Source organism: Abramis brama (genome assembly GCF_963993115.1).
Source record: "Abramis brama genome assembly, chromosome: 5".
Classification (NCBI taxonomy): Eukaryota; Metazoa; Chordata; class Actinopteri; order Cypriniformes; family Leuciscidae; genus Abramis; species Abramis brama.
Window position 1 is genome coordinate 1,141,194 of NC_139967.1, and position 19,518 is coordinate 1,160,711.

Below are 19,518 nucleotides of genomic sequence, written 5' to 3' on the forward strand. Positions count from 1 at the left end.
CACGACACAACGAAATCAAGCCACAACAACGATATCAAACCACGACACAACGAAATCAAGCCACGACACAACAAAATCAAACCACGACACAACGAAATCAAACCACAACACAACGAAATCAAGCCACGACACAACGAAATCAAACCACAACACAACGAAATCAAGCCACAACACAACGAAATCAAGCCACAACACAACGAAATCAAGCCACAACACAACGATATCAAGCAGTAACAAAATGAAATCAAGCCACAACACAACGAAATCAAGCCACGACACAACGAAATCAAACCACAACACAACGAAATCAAACCACAACACAACGATATCAAGCAGTAACAAAATGAAATCAAGCCACAACACAACGATATCAAACCACAACACAACGAAATCAAGCCACAACACAACGAAATCAAGCCACAACACAACGAAATCAAGCCACGACACAACGATATCAAACCACGACACAACAAAATCAAGCCACAACACAACGAAATCAAACCACAACACAACGAAATCAAACCACGACACAACAAAATCAAGCCACAACACAACGAAATCAAACCACAACACAACGATATCAAGCAGTAACAAAATGAAATCAAGCCACAACACAACGATATCAAACCACAACACAACGAAATCAAGCCACAACACAACGAAATCAAGCCACAACACAACGAAATCAAGCCACGACACAACGATATCAAACCACGACACAACAAAATCAAGCCACAACACAACGAAATCAAACCACGACACAACGATATCAAACCACGACACAACAAAATCAAGCCACAACACAACGAAATCAAACCACAACACAACGATATCAAGCAGTAACAAAATGAAATCAAGCCACAACACAACGATATCAAACCACAACACAACGAAATCAAGCCACAACACAACGAAATCAAGCCACAACACAACGAAATCAAGCCACGACACAACGATATCAAACCACGACACAACAAAATCAAGCCACAACACAACGAAATCAAACCACAACACAACGAAATCAAACCACGACACAACGAAATCAAGCCACAACACAACGAAATCAAGCCACGACACAACGATATCAAACCACGACACAACAAAATCAAGCCACAACACAACGAAATCAAACCACAACACAACGATATCAAGCAGTAACAAAATGAAATCAAGCCACAACACAACGATATCAAACCACAACACAACGAAATCAAGCCACAACACAACGAAATCAAGCCACAACACAACGAAATCAAGCCACGACACAACGATATCAAACCACGACACAACAAAATCAAGCCACAACACAACGAAATCAAACCACAACACAACGAAATCAAACCACGACACAACGAAATCAAGCCACAACACAACGAAATCAAACCACAACACAACGAAATCAAGCCACGACACAACGATATCAAACCACGACACAACAAAATCAAGCCACAACACAACGAAATCAAACCACAACACAACGAAATCAAACCACGACACAACAAAATCAAGCCACAACACAACGAAATCAAGCCACAACACAATGAAATCAAGCCACAACACAATGAAATAAGGGCCACGATACAACGAAATCAAACCACAACACAACGAAATCAAACCACGACACAACAAAATCAAACCACGACACAACGAAATCAAGCCACAACACAATGAAATCAAGCCACAACACAATGAAATAAGGGCCACGATACAACGAAATCAAACCACAACACAACGAAATCAAACCACGACACAACAAAATCAAACCACGACACAACGAAATCAAGCCACAACACAATGAAATAAGGGCCACGATACAACGAAATCAAGCCACAACTGGGGCCGTTTGTTGGCACTTAAAGATTTAAAACCCAAGCATTGATGTTTTACCACAGTTGTCAATAATTAGTGATACATTGTTCATAAGGAATTTCTATAATAATTTGTGTCAAGATTGCACAACATTGTAGTTATCGGTATTGTCGGTCATTATAGTTAACATTGTGGTTATCATAGTTAACATTATAGTTATAATTGTAGTTATTGTCCGGTAGTCGTGATTATAGTGATTAAAGTTATCGTTATAGTTATTGTCCTTGGTGTAAACAGGCCGTTAATCTCATTAACTTCAGCAGCTCTAACTCTTCTTCTGCTCCGGGCCACAGACGTCTCTTCCAGACGGGGAGAATAACCTGGAGTTACAGCGCTGTGGTGCCACCGATCTCCTGTCCGAGTCCAGCTGGGAACAGATCGGACAACGGGAAGCAGAGGTGAGCGGATCAGGGAGAGAACGGACGGCACACGGCACAAAATGCTTTTCTTACTCAGTATTTTTGTCTTGTTTCCAGTCAAGAAAACAAGACATAATATCTAATGGCATTTTACTCATCTAGTAAATGCATCTTGATTTAAGAATTTTTTGATATTTGGACTGGAAACAAGACAAAAACACTGAGTAAGAAAATCTTTTTTTGCAGTGCACCGGAGTTCACAAATTTCTCAGGGCCTTACCCAGACCGCAGCGTGTCGGCCCTGGTACGTGGTACGCATCTGGCACGTGTGGACCGACACAATGTTGCTGTCTGGGTAATGTCAGTGAAGCAGATGGTTAATGTGTGTATGCAGTAGGGATGCAAATTATCGATTAATTCATTAATCATTAATTGATTGACCTTATCGATCGATTAATGATTAACTGATAAGCGGCTATTTTCCTGAGAATGTAAATTTCTCACGGTATCAATAGTGTCTTTAACATAAAAAGCTAAATATTGCTTATAGGCTACTGAATAAAAATGCATGTTATATTGCTCAATTGATGTTTTCATGTAACAGTTGGGATACGGTACAGATAATGGCATTTATGTAGTTTAACAAAATAAATAATCTACAGAAAATTAAAATACATAAAAAATAATTGTGCACTGGCTCACCTGTTGCATGTGAAACATTAAGCAACATAAAATAAATTTAAAATAAAAATCTACATGGGTAGGCTTAGCCTACAATATTAAGCCTACATATAATAATCTATCTGGTAAACTACTTGAATGAAAAACTTGAAACATTAGCAGCAGCAGCACTGATAATCCCCCTTGGTCTGAGAAAGGTAACGGTAAGATTACTAGACCTGGAAACTTCAAATATAGACCTGAACACAACTTAAATCATCCCTGAGGAAGCTGACAGTAAATTAGAGGGCGTCCCTCATTTACACTGTTTTTGCTCACATGTGACACAGATCCGATGTGTTCTACGACAGTGTAAACAGGAAAAAAACGCATGCATTCGGATATATCGAGATGGTTTCAGGCCTCATTCATATGTGGAAATAAATCGGATATGTGCCAATGCGGCTGTCATGTAAACAGGCAGGTCGGATTTTCTGAGGCATTAGGCGACGTCTCCGCGGTTTAATGACGAGAGAAACCCACGCGCATCTGCAAAAGGACGGATGACCCGACGAAACGTTGTGTCGTCATAGGAGAGGAATGTGGACAAACGTTGACACAACATATTGTAGAACAAAATTTCGGACCCGCACTGCTCCTCGTTAAAGCCAATATTTAAAGCCAGTAGCTCCCGCCAGTCCTGAGATCTCTCTCACACACAATAACTGAAGCATATGCGCAATGGTGGCACTTTTCGTCCTCCTCCGCCTCAAATTTGAAATGCTCCCACACTCCACTCCGCTTTGACCGCCTCAGGTTTGGTTTCTTTTTTTGCCGCCTCAGGTTTGTGTCGGGTCTCGCCGCCCGCGAGAATCTCGTGTCACGTTTGCAATGTTCAATTAGGCGACAATTAATTTAATCTAGTAAATTCTTGTCGACAATTAATCGATAATTGATTAACCGTTTCCATCCCTAGTGTGCACTGTTGTGTGTAACTCATTACAAGTAACTTGAGTCACGTAATCAGATTACTTTTTCAAGTAACTAGTAAAGTAACGCATTACTTAAAATATCTGAGTTACTTTTTCAAATTAGTAACGCAAGTTTCTTTGTTTTCCCATTTATTGACTGACAGCTCTCCTGTCCTCATGTTGAGGTGTGTGTGTGTGTGTGTATGAACATGATGGTTATTGTAGTTCTAGACTAAATGTGAGCATTTACTCATCTCACTTGCACAAAAAAGATTCAATATTCCTCAAAATGAATAAAATCAGTGAAATGCAGAATCAGAATACTTATGCAAACCTCCAATAACTAAATATGTTAAATAAAACATACATTTTTATGCATTTAATCTCACTGTATTGACCAATGTACTTGCTTTTGACCTTTGATGATTCAGTTAAACCATAAGCAAAAAGGACTATCGATTTTCTTTTTTTTAAATTGGTAAAGCAAGTCTTTTTTCTCCTGCATCTTTTCTTGTTATCCAGAATAACAGCAGCTGAAAGGTTTGTTTGAGCGGCGCCCTCTACTGTACAAGCGTGAATCTGCATTTCCTTCAGCCTGAGGCTTAAAGCCCTGCATTTCAGCCCGAGCCCGACGGGCCCCGACTTTTTTACGCCCCTAGGGCCGGGCTTCGGGCCAATTTTCACGTCATAGTTCACATGCGGGCCGGGCCTCGGGCTTTTTTTGGGATATCCTTCTTTTTATATTTTTAGACATTAATTAAAAAAATATGAGAAGTTGACGTCGACGATAGAAAAACAAACATAGAAAGACGTTTAATAACCTCATAACTTTCATAATCTTATAATTACACTGACATATGATTGACATGACAGTCGCACGCACGCACGCACACACAGAAGGTTTCCCGTCAGCGCGACCCACGATTCACCTCATGTGCAAATAATGGAGAATATGAGAAAAATCGCGAGTGATAGAAGAGGGTTAACTGGGTTAAAATCTTCCACTGTGGATGCTATTCTTTTTCTACACGATGCTCTGTAAGAGACTGTTCTAACTTTTCGTTTGGTTTTCGTTTACACTGTTGGAAACTACTGATGTTTTTCGTTTGATTGGACTTTATTTTCGTTTAACTGTTGGAAACTACTGGAAAAAAGAATGGCCATGTTCTGTGGTGCATTTTTGAGGTAAGATAACCTGCAAGTTTGTTTTTGATTTATTTAATTTAATTTGTTTAGATTGTAGGCTGCTGCTCATTTCGTTTGCGAGCGCTGTTGCGAGCAGCCTGAGCCTGCCTCAGTATTTCAAAAAATTGTACTCACTGTGGTTTAATAAATAAACATTAAACTAACTGTCTGTGTGATATGCTTGAAGTGTTTTTATATCTATGGATTTTATTGTAGCTAAGTAAAGTATTAGCGTTGATTTGAGAGGCTAAATTGATCAAACATGTTTTACTCGCTGTTGGCTCGGCTTGCTGCTGGTAATTATTTTTATTTTTTTTTAAATGCTCCAAACATTTGTCTAAATTAACTTAATAAAGAAATGAAAAGAAAAGAAACATAACTAACAAAACGGACATATTTTAATGGCAGTCTGCCGCTGTAAAAAAAAACGGGCTCGGGTCGGACTCGGGCTGATAATTCTGATGAGCTGTCGGACACGGGTCGGGCTAGGGCCTGAGCGTCTCGGGCCAGGGCCGGGCTCGGGCCTAGATTTGAGGCCCGTGCAGGGCTCTACTGAGGCTTATTATTTCACTTTCGGTGTGAAAGGGTCTTTACATTTGCCCAAAAATATAACTTTGTTATAAAAAAACAAGCCAAAGAAAAAAAAAAAGTAACGCAATCAGTTACTTTTTAAGGGAGTAACGCAATATTGTAATGCATTACTTTTCAAAGTAGCTTTCCCCGACACTGGTGTGTTGATGTGTTCTGTTTGTGTCCAGGTGACACAGTGGTACTCGGATCACCCGGCGTCCCGTTGCTATGGTTGCGAGAGGACATTCTGGCTGGCGAGGAAGCATCACTGCAGGTGAGACCCGGATACACTCGGGAATTACAGGAATATTCCACGTTCATTAATGCGCGGCGTTAAAACACTCACGAGTACAGCCACAAGACACACACTGCAAAATATTATATTCTTACTCAGTATTTTTGTCTTGTTTCCAGTCCAAATATCTAAAAATTCTTAAATCAAGATGCATTTACTAGATGAGTAAAATGCCATAAGATATTATGTCTTGTTTTCTGGGTAAAGAAATCCAAAAACAAGCAAAATGATCTTCAACAGGGTCTATAATAATATTGTTTCCGTTTGAATTAAGATATATTTTCTGACTCCATTTGCAGATAATTTTGCTTGTTTTAAGCAAAAACTCATTTCATTTCCACAGAAAACAAGACATAATATCTTTTTATAATATCATTTTACTCATCTAGTAAATGCATCTTGATTTAAGAATTTTTAGATATTTGGACTGGAAACAAGACTAAAATACTGAGTAAGAAAAGCATTTTTTTTTGCAGTGTAGACAATATGATTTTAGTGTGAAAATCACTTATCAACCTTTTCTGTTTTAAAGGGGTCATGAACTGCATTTTTCTTTTCTTTTATAATGTTCTCTGAGTTCCACTTATAATATTTTAACATCAAAAACCTCCTAATTTAGATTATAAATAATATCTGTTTTCTATCCTCTCTCTCAAACACTCAGTGTTGATGGGCGTCTCATTCGAGACCTGGAAGTAAACGCCCACTGCTGTGATTGGCTAACAGTTTTGCATATTAAAATCATTTTCTATGTCCCCGTTATTAGATTTCGATGTTGAAAAATATCTCGTTACGTTTACCAACAATGTGAAACACTCATGCGTATTACATGTGCTTTATAAATCTTGTGGCAAATAAAGTTTAAGTACTTGAAGTTACAACAGTTATAGTTGAGAAATGATAATTTACGGTGTTTTGAACAGAATTATGAATGAATCGTTTGTCGTTCTTATGGGCGATTCAGCTTTACTGATGAGAAAACAGAAGAAGTCTTTCACTGCAGCTTTTATTCAGGATTACAGCGAATGGAGCGGATCTTTCTCCTGTATCCCAGAATCCCACGCATTAACCCCATGAATGCTGAAGCAAACAGCGAATCACAGCTCTCGAGTTCGACTGCGGCGAAATACTCAGATCATCTCAATCGAGCAGCAATAGAGTCACATGGTAAATCACGGTTACTCACACGTGTGTGTCGCGACGTTACTGTTGGGTCCAGTGTAGTCGTCACTGCATCAGCTTTTATTCTCAGTCTCAGTCTGAACGGTCATGTATAAAAGCGAATCCGCAGTAAAATGAAGCGATCTAACTGGAACTTTGTTCAAAATAAACTTTATCCACGCTTCAATAAAAAGTAATCCTGGTTTTGTTGCTGGAATAATCCTGTTTGAGTCACTCTTGTATTTACTGCTACATGACGTGTGGGCGGGGCTAAAGAGGTGATGATGTAGAAGTGGGCGTCAACCTTCTGAAGAGGCGGGCTTTCGTCGCACTATGATGTAATAATGTGACGAAATCCAAAATGAGTCGTTTTCTGAGCTTGGTTTCAATAAAAGCTGTTTTTGGACTAACGAGGAAGCTTTGAGTTCTGAACTTCACATTTCTGCTTTTAAAACCTTTCTGCCTCATTCATTTCTATTGTACGTGCTTCACTGTAACCTCCATTGCTGTGTGTGTTTTTAAAAGAAAACAAGGGATGAGTTAAAATTATTGTTTGTGGTGATCAACATTATGCCACAAATGTTATGGATTGAGCTTATCCGGAATATTCCTTCAAGCGTTTCACACCGCACTGAACCCTGGGTAACGTCTTTTAAGGGCCTTGCCAAACTTTATACTGAATTTAAATTGAATTAACTATTTATTTCTTTATTAAAAATTTTTCCTTCGCATTTTTCACATACAGACGACAGCGCTGTATTCTCCTGCCAGGCCAGTAGATGGCGATGTCACTTTGTAAACACGTAGTACACATGCGTCACCGTTTTCATAAATACACGTTTTTGTAGTTTCAGGACAATAATGGTATCGTTTTCAAAACTGTGCTCATTTTCAGGCCCCCAAAACACAGATGTCGAGTAAATAAACAGCCGAAGCGCATAAAAGTGTTCTGTTGTTAGTTGGAAGCAGTGTGTGTGAGTGTCGTCTGATCGCTCTCTCTCTCTCTCTCGTTCTGCTGCAGTGGCAGAGAGCCGGTTGATGAGGCCTGGTGAGACTTTCCTTCTCCTCTTCTGTCCGTCCATCCATCCATCTTTCCCTTCTCACACACTCTCATTCACATCGTCCTCCACTGTAGCGTCTCAATCCTCATGCTTGTTCCCACACTAGAGATTTTACTGCAAATATAAACACCAGTGTCTCAAAGACAAGTCCATTTCGTATGAATTACTACACTACCAGTCACAAGTTTTGGATCGGTAAGAATTTTAATGTTTATTAAAGAGTCTCTTCTGCTCACCAAGGCTGCATTTGTTTGATTAAAAATACAAATAAATACGGTAAAATTTTTAAATATTATTATAATTTAATAATAGAAGCAAAAGACTTCTTTTAAAAACATAAAAAATCTTACCGATCTAAAACTTTTGACTGGGAATGTATATGTGAAGCTTAAGTACTTTATGAACATTAGAAGTGTTAATTCCTCTCTCTCTCTCTTCACTGCAGGAACTGTGGGAATGTGTTCTGCTCGAGCTGCTGTGACCAGAAGGTGGCGCTAGCGAGTCAACAGCTCCGCGAGCCAAACCGCGTGTGTCAGACGTGTGTCGGGCACCTCCGGCCCTCATCCGTTCCTCCCGCGCTCCCTCCGGCAGACCTGGAACTGGAGAACCCCATCACTGCCAGCTCCAACTGAGCCGGATCCCAGCCGGATCACAAGGAGAACCCCATCCCACCAGCTCCAACTGAGCCGGATCCCAGCCGCATCCCAGCCGGAACACACGGAGAACCCCATCACTGCCAACTCCAATTGAGCCGGATCCCAGCCGGAACACACGGAGAACCCCATCCCACCAGCTCCAACTGAGCCGGACCCCTGCCACATCCCAGCCGGAACACACGGAGAACCCCATCCCACCAGCTCCAACTGAGCCGGACCCCTGCCACATCCCAGCCGGAACACACGGAGAACCCCATCCCACCAGCTCCAACTGAGTCGGACCCCTGCCACATCCCAGCCGGAACACACAGAGAACTGGAAAACCCCATCACTGCCAGCTCCAATTGAGCCAGATCCCAGCCGCATCCCAGCCGGAACACACGGAGAACCCCATCCCACCAACTCCAATTGAGCCGGATCCCAGCCGGAACACACGGAGAACCCCAACCCACCAACTCCAACTGAGCCGGATCCCAGCCGCATCCCAGCCGGAACACACGGAGAACCCCATCCCACCAACTCCAACTGAGTCGGACCCCTGCCACATCCCAGCCGGAACACACAGAGAACTGGAAAACCCCATCACTGCCAGCTCCAATTGAGCCAGATCCCAGCCGCATCCCAGCCGGAACACACAGAGAACCCCATCCCACCAACTCCAATTGAGCCGGATCCCAGCCGGAACACACGGAGAACCCCATCCCACCAACTCCAACTGAGCCGGATCCCAGCCGCATCCCAGCCGGAACACACGGAGAACCCCATCCCACCAGCTCCAACTGAGTCGGACCCCTGCCACATCCCAGCCGGAACACACAGAGAACTGGAAAACCCCATCACTGCCAGCTCCAATTGAGCCAGATCCCAGCCGCATCCCAGCCGGAACACACAGAGAACCCCATCCCACCAACTCCAATTGAGCCGGATCCCAGCCGGAACACACGGAGAACCCCATCCCACCAACTCCAACTGAGCCGGATCCCAGCCGCATCCCAGCCGGAACACACGGAGAACCCCATCCCACCAACTCCAACTGATCCGGATCCCAGCCGCATCCCAGCCGGAACACACGGAGAACCCCATCCCACCAACTCCAATTGAGCCGGATCCCAGCCGGAACACATGGAGAACCGGCTCAACGCCAGCGCTGGAGGGATCGGGAGCTCATCATTTACTCACTCTCATGTGCTTCTGTATGACCAAAGTGCACATCTAAAGCATGACATGACGTGACTTTCCTCTGTGGATCCCAATCCAGCGACTGGATTCACCAAAATATTTGTAAGAAAGAAGTTGATCAAGAAAGGAAAGGAAAGGTGTAGCGCCAACATTAGTCCCAAACCGATGAGTAATAACCTCTTGCGGTGCGTAGATCCAAAAGGACCTCAAAAATCAGAAAAAAGATCCGCACACGAATATTGGCCACAAAGCTCGACAAATAAAGTTCAAGGTGCGCAAAACGTGTCCGGGTTCAATCCTTCATCAGTGGAATCCCATACTGGAATCTGATTTTATTCCATATAAAAATATTTACATTTAAAAAAAAAAAAAAGTTTTCAAAGTTTTGAATAGAGGATTGTTATGATATGTATGTATAAGTAGACCATTGATGTAAATATTTTTAAACGGGACACCACCGGTGTCACTAATAACAAGGGTTCCTGGATTCTACACACAGCTGCTTTAATATAAATAAATGTTTAATCAAAATAAAACTTAAAATCACAATATAGTGCGATTATCAAATCGAATGCTGCATTTTAAATACTGAATTTCGAATTTATTCAAAGTCACGTCATGCATAATCATGACCAATCTGTGTTTACATTATAATCAATGGTGTCACTTCAGAGAACTTGTGCACATCGCTAGGAATATATTAATAGTGATCTGCATCATATGTGGGGTTAGTCACTAGTGTTATATTGTAATGCTTGATATTACAAGTTGGAGGCTATCTGAACTTCAAGAAGTTATTTAAGGATTATTTAAGACTTCAGAATTTTAAAAAAATATAACATTCCTCTTAATGTTTTGTGCATCCCTGATCTCATTTTGATTATTTTTATGATCATGCTTCAAAAAAAAAAAAAAAAAAATCATATACATAGTTCATACAAATGATGCACTATGATAGACACATGGAACGTGTATGCAAATGAGATCCGAAAGTTAAATTTGGCTCACCGTCCTTTTGTTGCAGACGTTCTTCAGGTTTGAAGCATCATGAGGCTGAGGAAATGATGACAGAACTTTAATATCCCTGAACTATTCCCGTAGGACACACGGCTTCTGACTCACAAACCAGGAGACGCCGGAGGAGTTTTGCACACTTGAATCTGTGTACATGAACTTTCTATGTATATTATGTCACATGTACAGCCAATGCAATGAAAGCTTGACGGACTAAATGGAGTTTCACGAATTTGAGCAATACTCACAGGATCGGGACGATAACGGAAAAGATCCTTGTGTGACGACCATCTCAAACGTCTCTGCCCTGATGAAATCTCCCACAATGCAATGCTTCTGTCTTTCCTCTCTATGTTGGACAGGGTTTGTATGAGCTGCTAACGCTGTCGCTTATGGCGTTTGTGTGAATGAAATTAAAGCACAACACACTGCCAACCTGAGCCACGAGAGTTTCATTGATGCTCGTGATTTAAAAAATGTATAAAAAAAGGTGAACTTGTTGATTTAGGTTCATTTTTTACCCAGAGTTAATGAACCTGTAGTCCTGGCTGAAAATATGCAACACATCTGAATTCTATAGAGAATTTGACTACTGGTTTCCTACTAACCCTAAAGCTTGACATATGAAATAATAACCCAAGAAATCAATTTTTCTGAAATGTGTGAGAAAAGCGTTTATTGAACCTTTAGACGAACATTTTTTTTTTAATGAGAATATGAAGGACAAAACAGCTCAATTTTATAATTTTACTCCGAGGCCCAAAACGGAACAAAAATATGGAATTTGGTGCAAATGCTGATATTTAAATGGAGAAAAAGTGATGTAAATGTAATGTAAATCAATGAGATCTTTATAACAGTAAAGCAGATACTTGCATAAAATGCATATAAATATCTGCTAGTAATATGTCTTAGTAAGATGATATTTAAATGATTAGTTTTATGATCAAAGCTCTGCAGGTTTAAAACATATAATGCAATGCAATACAATGATTGAGAGATGAACTAATAAACCTTCCTCAAAACCCTGATGATCATATTTGATTTTTATAATAAATGAGTTATGGATAATAAGTTATGGGGATGAAATGAGTAATTCAAGGCATTCAGTATCTACAGCATGATTGAAAGGCATAGGCTTAACTTTCAATTTAAGCAAACTTCAAACAATCTTCACATTATAATAAATGGCTGTAATAAGTTTCTGTCTGCCAATATCAGCGCTCTCCGAGTGAGCGCTCAGTTCAGTTTCCCCTCTGGGTTTATTTTGCCCATTCATTTTCACAAGACAATTACAAGATAAACATTTGGTATCAATATTTTTATGTGAGGATTGATCCTCTCGATACAACGTCAGTGTCATTATTAATGTTACTTGCATTTAAATTATTTAAGTTTAAAAGATTTTTTTGTTTGTGTGTGTTAAGACAGTCAAAATACACATTTTCCCCCTCAGATATTTAAAAAAAACAAAAAAAAAAAACAATATATAACCATTTAAACTAAATTGTTACACCTTTTGCACTCTGAAAGTGAACTGTGGCTTTACACGTGAAATTATGCTGTTTATTTTCCCCAAATATTAGTTGAATTTGTCTTAAATTACTTCTGTAAAATACATTTAGCCTCCTTCATACACTCACACACACATTACACGTGCATAAACACACAATAATCCTGAAATTAAAACATCTTAACGTGTTTGTAGAGCAAAAGATCATTGAGGGTCTGGAAAAGAAAGTGTCCACATATCACTTTTGCTGCCAGTAATTGATGAACCGTTGCAGCATAAAAAAGGAGTTTATCATAATTTTTTCATATGAAAGTAAAGGTTTATGGATGTAAAATGAATATATTTAGTTTGATGTTGTTTTGTTAGAAAAAGAAAATGTAGGTTTCATAAATTTAGCCTGTTTTAGGCATTTGAAGTCAATGAGTTCACACAGATAATTCTCAATTATGTTCATATAAATTTCAACTTATGATATATTCAAACAAAATTTATCATAAATATTGATAGAAATATATATTTTCTTGCATCAGACTGGTTTTTGCTGCAGTTCTTGAAAACTTTCAAAGAATTTCTAAACTTTTTTTTATGAATAAAAGGGGGTAAATGAAGTAATAACATGGTAAAAACATGGTAACATTCAAAAACTTTAGTGCATTCACTCATTAATGAGAAGTTACTGATTAGATTAAATATGGTTTTAGTTCTGTTTTATAAGCTTATGTTGAGTTTTTTAATGCATTAAAGATGTGAACCTCGAAGTTGAACAAACACGACTCTTTACTTTCTCAATAAATGTTCCTGGTCTGATTCAATCCAATTCAAAGTTCATAATCTTTCATCAAAATGTAATAACATTTTAATAATAACATTTAATAATGTATTAACATCTGAAGGAGAAAATCAAGTCCAATCCTACATTTTATTTCGTCTCACCGAAAATCCAGTTTCACCTGAAAACATGATTATGAAAGTAAAATTAAAAGTAAAGAGACTCAGGAAAGACGCAGAGGCTCAGATAAAGATAGAACTTTTTGTTTATTAGTGGCTATAGATAATGCTATTGGACCATAATCATAAAAAATAATAAAACAAGAAACGCTACATCTCTGGTCAGCGGTCGGTTAACATCAGCATCGATTAGCGCGTGATGAGAAATGAGAAGCGGGAAAAGAACAAACCCGTTACAGCGTCTCCATGCGACAGAACGAGACGTCACCGCACGAATGAGTTAAACGCGCGAAACACATCATCACGGAGAGCGGGAAATGGCGTCGGTGGCACTTCATCTGAGGAGAAATTCGAGAGTGATTCCTTTAGGATTCATACATTCTAATCCTGAGTTCATCATGGCTCATGGGAAGCGGACGACACACGCCACGACGGGAGTTGCTCCGAACACGACACCGAACATCGAGCCGGTACGTGACACGACGAAAACAAGCCAGCTTGATTCAAGCAAAAATGTTCAGATTGAGACAAAATCCATCCGTTACAAACCGATTCCTCGCGCTTCGATTTTAACAAAAATAGACCCGCCTCGCGATTCGCTTCGATATTGTCTTATAAAAAACATCACGTGGGCGTATTTACAAAGGGTTAAACGTGACATTCTGAAGGTTTACAAAGATTCCGTTCCGTCGAGACGGACGCTACGCTGTCGCCGGGGATTGTGGGTAGTGCGGGAAGAGAGAAAGGAAACTATAGAACCTTATTTCTGCCACGGAATAGAAAAACAAAACAAAAGTAAGACATTTTAATCTACAATTCTGACCTTTTTCCACACAATGGCTAGTTTATACATTTAATTTGCAAGTTATGAGCTTGTTATTGCGAGTTTACATCTCATAATTCTGGCATAATTCACAATTAAGATTTTTTCTGCTTCTGCCATCGGTCTGTTTTTCTCACAATTGCAAGGTTATGTCATGCTGAATTTTGAGATAAAAAAGTTGCTCATTATTGCCAGTTTATGTAAAAGAATATATAAAAGGTAATTGTGACGTTTTATCACACAATTTAGAATTTTTTCTCTCACAATTGCAAGCTTGTATCTCGCAATTTGAACTTTCTTCTCAAATTTTTTTTTTTTTAACTTTTTATCTCGCAATTCTGAGAAAAGTTAATTTTAAAAATCACAGTTTTTAATACTTTTTTTTTTTTATTCTATGAAAAAGTCGAGACATAAACTGGCAATAATAATACTAACTTTTTAATCTCACAATTTAGATATTTTTTCTCGCAATTCAACGCAATGTAACCTCGCAATTGTGAGAAAAATAGTCCGAAGTTATAAATACAGTTTTAAATAATTTTTCCATGGCGGAAGCAGAACAAAATCTTAATTGTGAATTATGCCAGATTATGAGATGTAAACTCGCAATAACAAACTCATAACTTTCTAAATGACAGATATAAACTAGCAATTGTGAGAAAAAGTCAGAATTGTACGATTAAAATGTCTTTCTTGTGTTATTTTTTCTATTCTGTGGCAGAAACGAGCTTCCATCGGACATAAAAGAGAAGGACAGGAAAATCAAGACAAACAATCTGTGTGTGTTAGTGTGGTTTAGAAAGGGTCGCACTAGTAAACGCTGGCCAGATCTGTGTGTTGTGTTTCTAAGGCCATGTGGAGCGGGACGTTGTGCTGGGAGTTTCGGGATCTGATGACATGTGATTCTTCTGATGTCACTCACACCGACGACTGATCCCACACCTGCTGGACACACAAACACAGGTTTTATAATTAGTATAATTGTATAAACGTCCACCTTCAGCTTGTGCTTCGTGTCTTTTTGCTGTGAAATCAAGTTTAATAAAGTGAACGTAAGAATAACTTTGATATTGTGTTAATATAATTAAAACTACGGGGCTGTTGAATGCTCAAATCTGATTGGTTGACGAACGTTCTAAGGTGTGCAGTTATTTTCAGGGAAACTCACGGCTAAAGTAGTTCCAGGCAGGTTTTGACCGCATTACATGTCCATATCACTTTGCCAAATGGTTTCAGTTATTTCAAAGGTCCTTACAGCCGACAACAGCGAAAGAACCAAAACCCACAGCGACACTGACCTTCACCGGTCCGTTGAATTATTAGAAAAATAATGCTTCGCATCATGACCGCATTACCACCTTGGCTGTGCATTATTTTTCTAATAATTCAACGGACCGGAGTCAATTATTCCTTACATAATATAATATAAGTAAGGAATAATTGACGACAGGCCGTTGAATTATTAGAAAAATAATGCACACCCGAGGTGGTAATGCGGTCACGACGCGAAGCGAACCGTTTCTGATCATGAATTTTCATGATCAGAAAATTATTTTTCTAATAATTCAACGGCCTGAAGTCAATTTTTCCGCTTATACTACAGTTACCACACCTCGAAACATTGTTCAGATTATGTATTTCAAGACGTTTGTAAAGTTTTTGTCATTAAAACGCTCTTGTATGTAGGACTAATTTCTTACGCATCTAATCCCATTATGCCTCCGTTGCTAATTCCAAAACGTCATATTAGAGTTAGTAACGGAGGTTTGAGCCACTGATAGCAGACTAATACTGGAGACACACGACTAGCTGACACATTCTCTGACTGTTTTCATCGCAGCAGATTTTAAACACCGACTTTGAACACAGACTGAACGTGTAAATGGGCATGATCAGTCATAAGTATCAAATTACATTCATAACCGGCCTTAAAGTGTGTCCCCGGCTTATTGCAGTAATTAATGCAGTTATTAGAGAGAGATGTGCAATAATGAGACAGAAAAGCATGTGCGTCAATATTATTATTTATTTATTAATTCAATTCGTTTTAATTAATTCGTTCATTCTTTTTTTTCCCCTATTATTGACAGATGACTGTAGACTAGCCAAATAAATGAAACACAAAGCCCTTTTAACAAGTAGGCCTATCAATAATTATTTATTTGTTATATTATCTGCAATAAAAATCCGTGCTGCAGGACTATCCATTTATTTAGCCTATATTCAGTTTAATTTTCTATTGATTATAGATAGGACTATATACTTTATTTATTAAAATTAAACTGCATGTTTCCATTGATTGTGAAGCTAGACATTGAAAATTGCAGATCAAGCGCATGGGGCTAAATGCTTTTTCTTGTTATGAATTGTATCCTATTTTCCGTTATTACAGTTGACTACGCGAAGTGATATGGAACTGTAATGCGGTCAAGACCTGCCTGGAACTACTTTAGCTGTGCGTTTCCCTGAAAATAATGCACACCTTAGAACGTTCTTCAACCAATCAGATTCAAGCATTCAACAGCCCTGTAGTATAATATAATATAGTGTCATGTTTTCCTGTTTCACTACAGTTTGTTGTTGTAAACAAAACAGTAATAGTTAACATATAAAATGATACGATACAAAATATAAAATGTAAAAAAAAAATTACAATATATTACAATATATAAAATTTATATATTACAAACTATATATAGCATATAATATAAAAAAATAAAAGAAAAGAAACTGAAAGAAGTCATTGAATCATGCGCACCCTCGTCTCACTCTGAATTTTGAACATTAGACTTCAGGTTTAGAACTCTTGACTGAGTCTGTGTGTGAGTGAGTGTGTGTTTGTGTGTGTGTGTGTGTGTGTGTGCAGTCGTCCTGACCTTGTTAACAGTGTTGATGGGTGTTCGAGTGGATCCGGTGTGCAGTGTGTGTGTGTGTGTGTGTTCAGTCGTCCTGACCTTGTTAACAGTGTTGATGGGTGTTCGAGCTGATCCGGTTTGCAGTGTGTGTGTGTGTGTGTTCAGTTGTCCTGACCTTGTTAACAGTGTTGATGGGTGTTCGAGCGGATCCGGTTTGCAGTGTGTGTGTGTGTTCAGTCGTCCTGACCTTGTTAACGGTGTTGATGGGTGTTCGAGCGGATCCGGTGTGCAGTGTGTGTGTGTGTGTGTGTGTTCAATCGTCCTGACCTTGTTAACGGTGTTGATGGGTGTTCGAGCGGATCCGGTTTGCAGTGTGTGTGTGTGTTCAGTCGTCCTGACCTTGTTAACGGTGTTGATGGGTGTTCGAGCGGATCCGGTGTGCAGTGTGTGTGTGTGTGTGTGTGTGTGTGTGTTCAGTCGTCCTGACCTTGTTAACGGTGTTGATGGGTGTTCGAGCGGATCCGGTGTGCAGTGTGTGTGTGTGTGGGTTCTCAGTCGTCCTGACCTTGTTAACGGTGTTGATGGGTGTTCGAGTGGATCCGGTGTGCAGTGTGTGTGTGTGTGTGTGTGTGTGTGTGTGGGTTCTCAGTCGTCCTGACCTTGTTAACGGTGTTGATGGGTGTTCGAGCGGATCCGGTGTGCAGTCTCTGTCTCGGCTCCTCAAACGCGTGTCCAGGCGATCTCTCCCTGCGCAGCTCCATCACGCGTCCCGGAGAACAGTCGAGTCGAGGGTCCATGATCCTCCCCGGGGACTTCTCCCGGTCCAGGGGCCGCGCCGGAGACTTGTCGCGCCTGAACTCGGTGCGAGCCTCTCGGTACCGGTGAGGCGTCCCGGGCTGGTGGAGCCCCTCCTGGACCGACGGCATCGACGCCACACGCTTGGAGATGTGCTCGTTGTAGGTCGGGGGACCACGCTTGTTCGGGCTGCGGGACAGAGAGAGTCACAGTCAGTCCCTTCACAGAAATACACCATGATAACGGTGTCTTTCTGTCATTTACACTTTATCATCAAAGCAAATTCATTGGTAAATGTGGTTTCATAGGTTATTTTTAGTGCTGGGCAACTATTAATCGCATCCAAAATAAAAGTTTGTGTTTACATTATATGTGTACGATGTATAATTATTTTGTATATATAAATACACACACATGCATGTATATATTTTAGAAATATATGCATGTATATTTATACATCATTTATATTATATATAAATATAAATGTTTTATATATAAAAAACACATTTTTCTTAAATATAGTCTTTTTCGAGAGTCACAGTCAGTTGCCTTGCTTTCCTTCACAGAAATCCATCACGATAACTTAGTTGTTTCAAAAGTCTTTCTGTCATTTACACTTTATTTCAAAGGAAATTCATTGGCAAATATGATATACTTTAGTCGGATGTACCATACTGATTGGGATAACGCTAGGGATCCTGTCATCTTCGAGTATTGATTAAACGAGCCAATGCACATTGGCGTGCGAGATTTGCATCTCACGCTCCACCCCGCAGCAATCACGAGCAAGGCTTACAAAGCCTGTGGGCAAGCCGCTTCCTCCCTGCATGCCATGGCGTTGCTGCAGGTCCACCAGGCCAAGGCACTCATGGACATGCATGAGGGTAGTACAGACTGTGAGCTCATGGGTGAGGCCCGCGCGGTCGGTCTGGCGATGTCCACCTTATTGGTCCAGGAGTCCCATCTCTGGCTCAACCTGGCCGATATGAGGGAGACCGACAAGTCTCGGTTCCTGGACTCCCCCATTTCCCAAGTTGGGCTCTTCGGCGGCGCGATGGAGAACTTTGTCCAACAGTTCTCTGCCACCCAGAAGCAGACGGAGGCGATCCGGCACATCCCGCTCCCGCCAGGCCCCAGCAGCAGCCTTCACCCAGGCCTTAGCATGGAGCCGGCCACCCAGCCCGTCTCAGCCGCTGCCAGGACAGGTGGCAAGCATAAGAACAAGCGTCCCTGAGACGGGCCACCCAGGGATGGAGGAACAAGCTGATGATGATGCACCACTCCCTCCCCCGGAGAAGGACAGGGTGGAGAATCTTTGTTTTGTTTATGTTTCTGTTCCGCCGCTGACTCCCCTGGAGTCACCCACATTAAAAAAAATAGAGCAAATTCCTCTGTTCCTGTACTTCATTGTACCCAAGAAAGGGGCTGGGTTATGGCCAATCTTGGACCTGCGTGTCTTGAATCGGGCCCTTTAGAAGCTTCCGTTCAAGATGCTAACGCAGAAACGCATTTTCGAATGCATCCGTCCCTGAGATTGGTTTGCAGCGATCGACCTGAAGGACGTGTACTTTCATGTCTCCATCCTCCTACCCTTCGGGCTGGCC

At 40.5% G+C, this 19,518-nt stretch overlaps 2 protein-coding genes across 20 annotated transcripts in view; one reads left to right on the forward strand and one right to left on the reverse strand.

Moving 5' to 3' along the window:
* Positions 1–10,361, forward strand: part of LOC311083421 (phosphatidylinositol-3,5-bisphosphate 3-phosphatase MTMR3) — a 29,836-nt gene extending 19,475 nt beyond the window's left edge. For 6 of the 13 annotated variants that reach the window (XM_084114925.1, XM_084114930.1, XM_084114933.1 and 3 more), the window contains 4 exons: positions 2,163–2,267; positions 5,803–5,888; positions 8,092–8,118; positions 8,577–8,880. In XM_084114925.1, the coding sequence (XP_083971051.1) occupies positions 2,163–2,267; positions 5,803–5,888; positions 8,092–8,118; positions 8,577–8,763 (405 nt within the window). In that variant the 3' untranslated portion in view covers positions 8,764–8,880. Of the gene's footprint in view, positions 1–2,129; positions 2,268–5,802; positions 5,889–8,091; positions 8,119–8,576 lie in introns of those variants that run through there. The other 7 variants (XM_084114926.1, XM_084114937.1, XM_084114927.1 and 4 more) reach the window with 3 other exon arrangements.
* Positions 10,362–13,509: 3,148 nt separating this feature from the next.
* Positions 13,510–19,518, reverse strand: part of cita (citron rho-interacting serine/threonine kinase a) — a 112,156-nt gene continuing 106,147 nt past the window's right edge. For 4 of the 7 annotated variants that reach the window (XM_084114911.1, XM_084114907.1, XM_084114909.1 and 1 more), the window contains 2 exons: positions 17,779–18,103; positions 13,510–15,209 (listed from right to left, as the gene is read on the reverse strand). In XM_084114911.1, coding sequence (XP_083971037.1) covers positions 15,183–15,209; positions 17,779–18,103 — 352 coding nt within the window. In that variant the 3' untranslated portion in view covers positions 13,510–15,182. The remainder of the gene's footprint in view (positions 15,210–17,778; positions 18,104–19,518) is intronic. The other 3 variants (XM_084114908.1, XM_084114910.1, XM_084114905.1) reach the window with 1 other exon arrangement.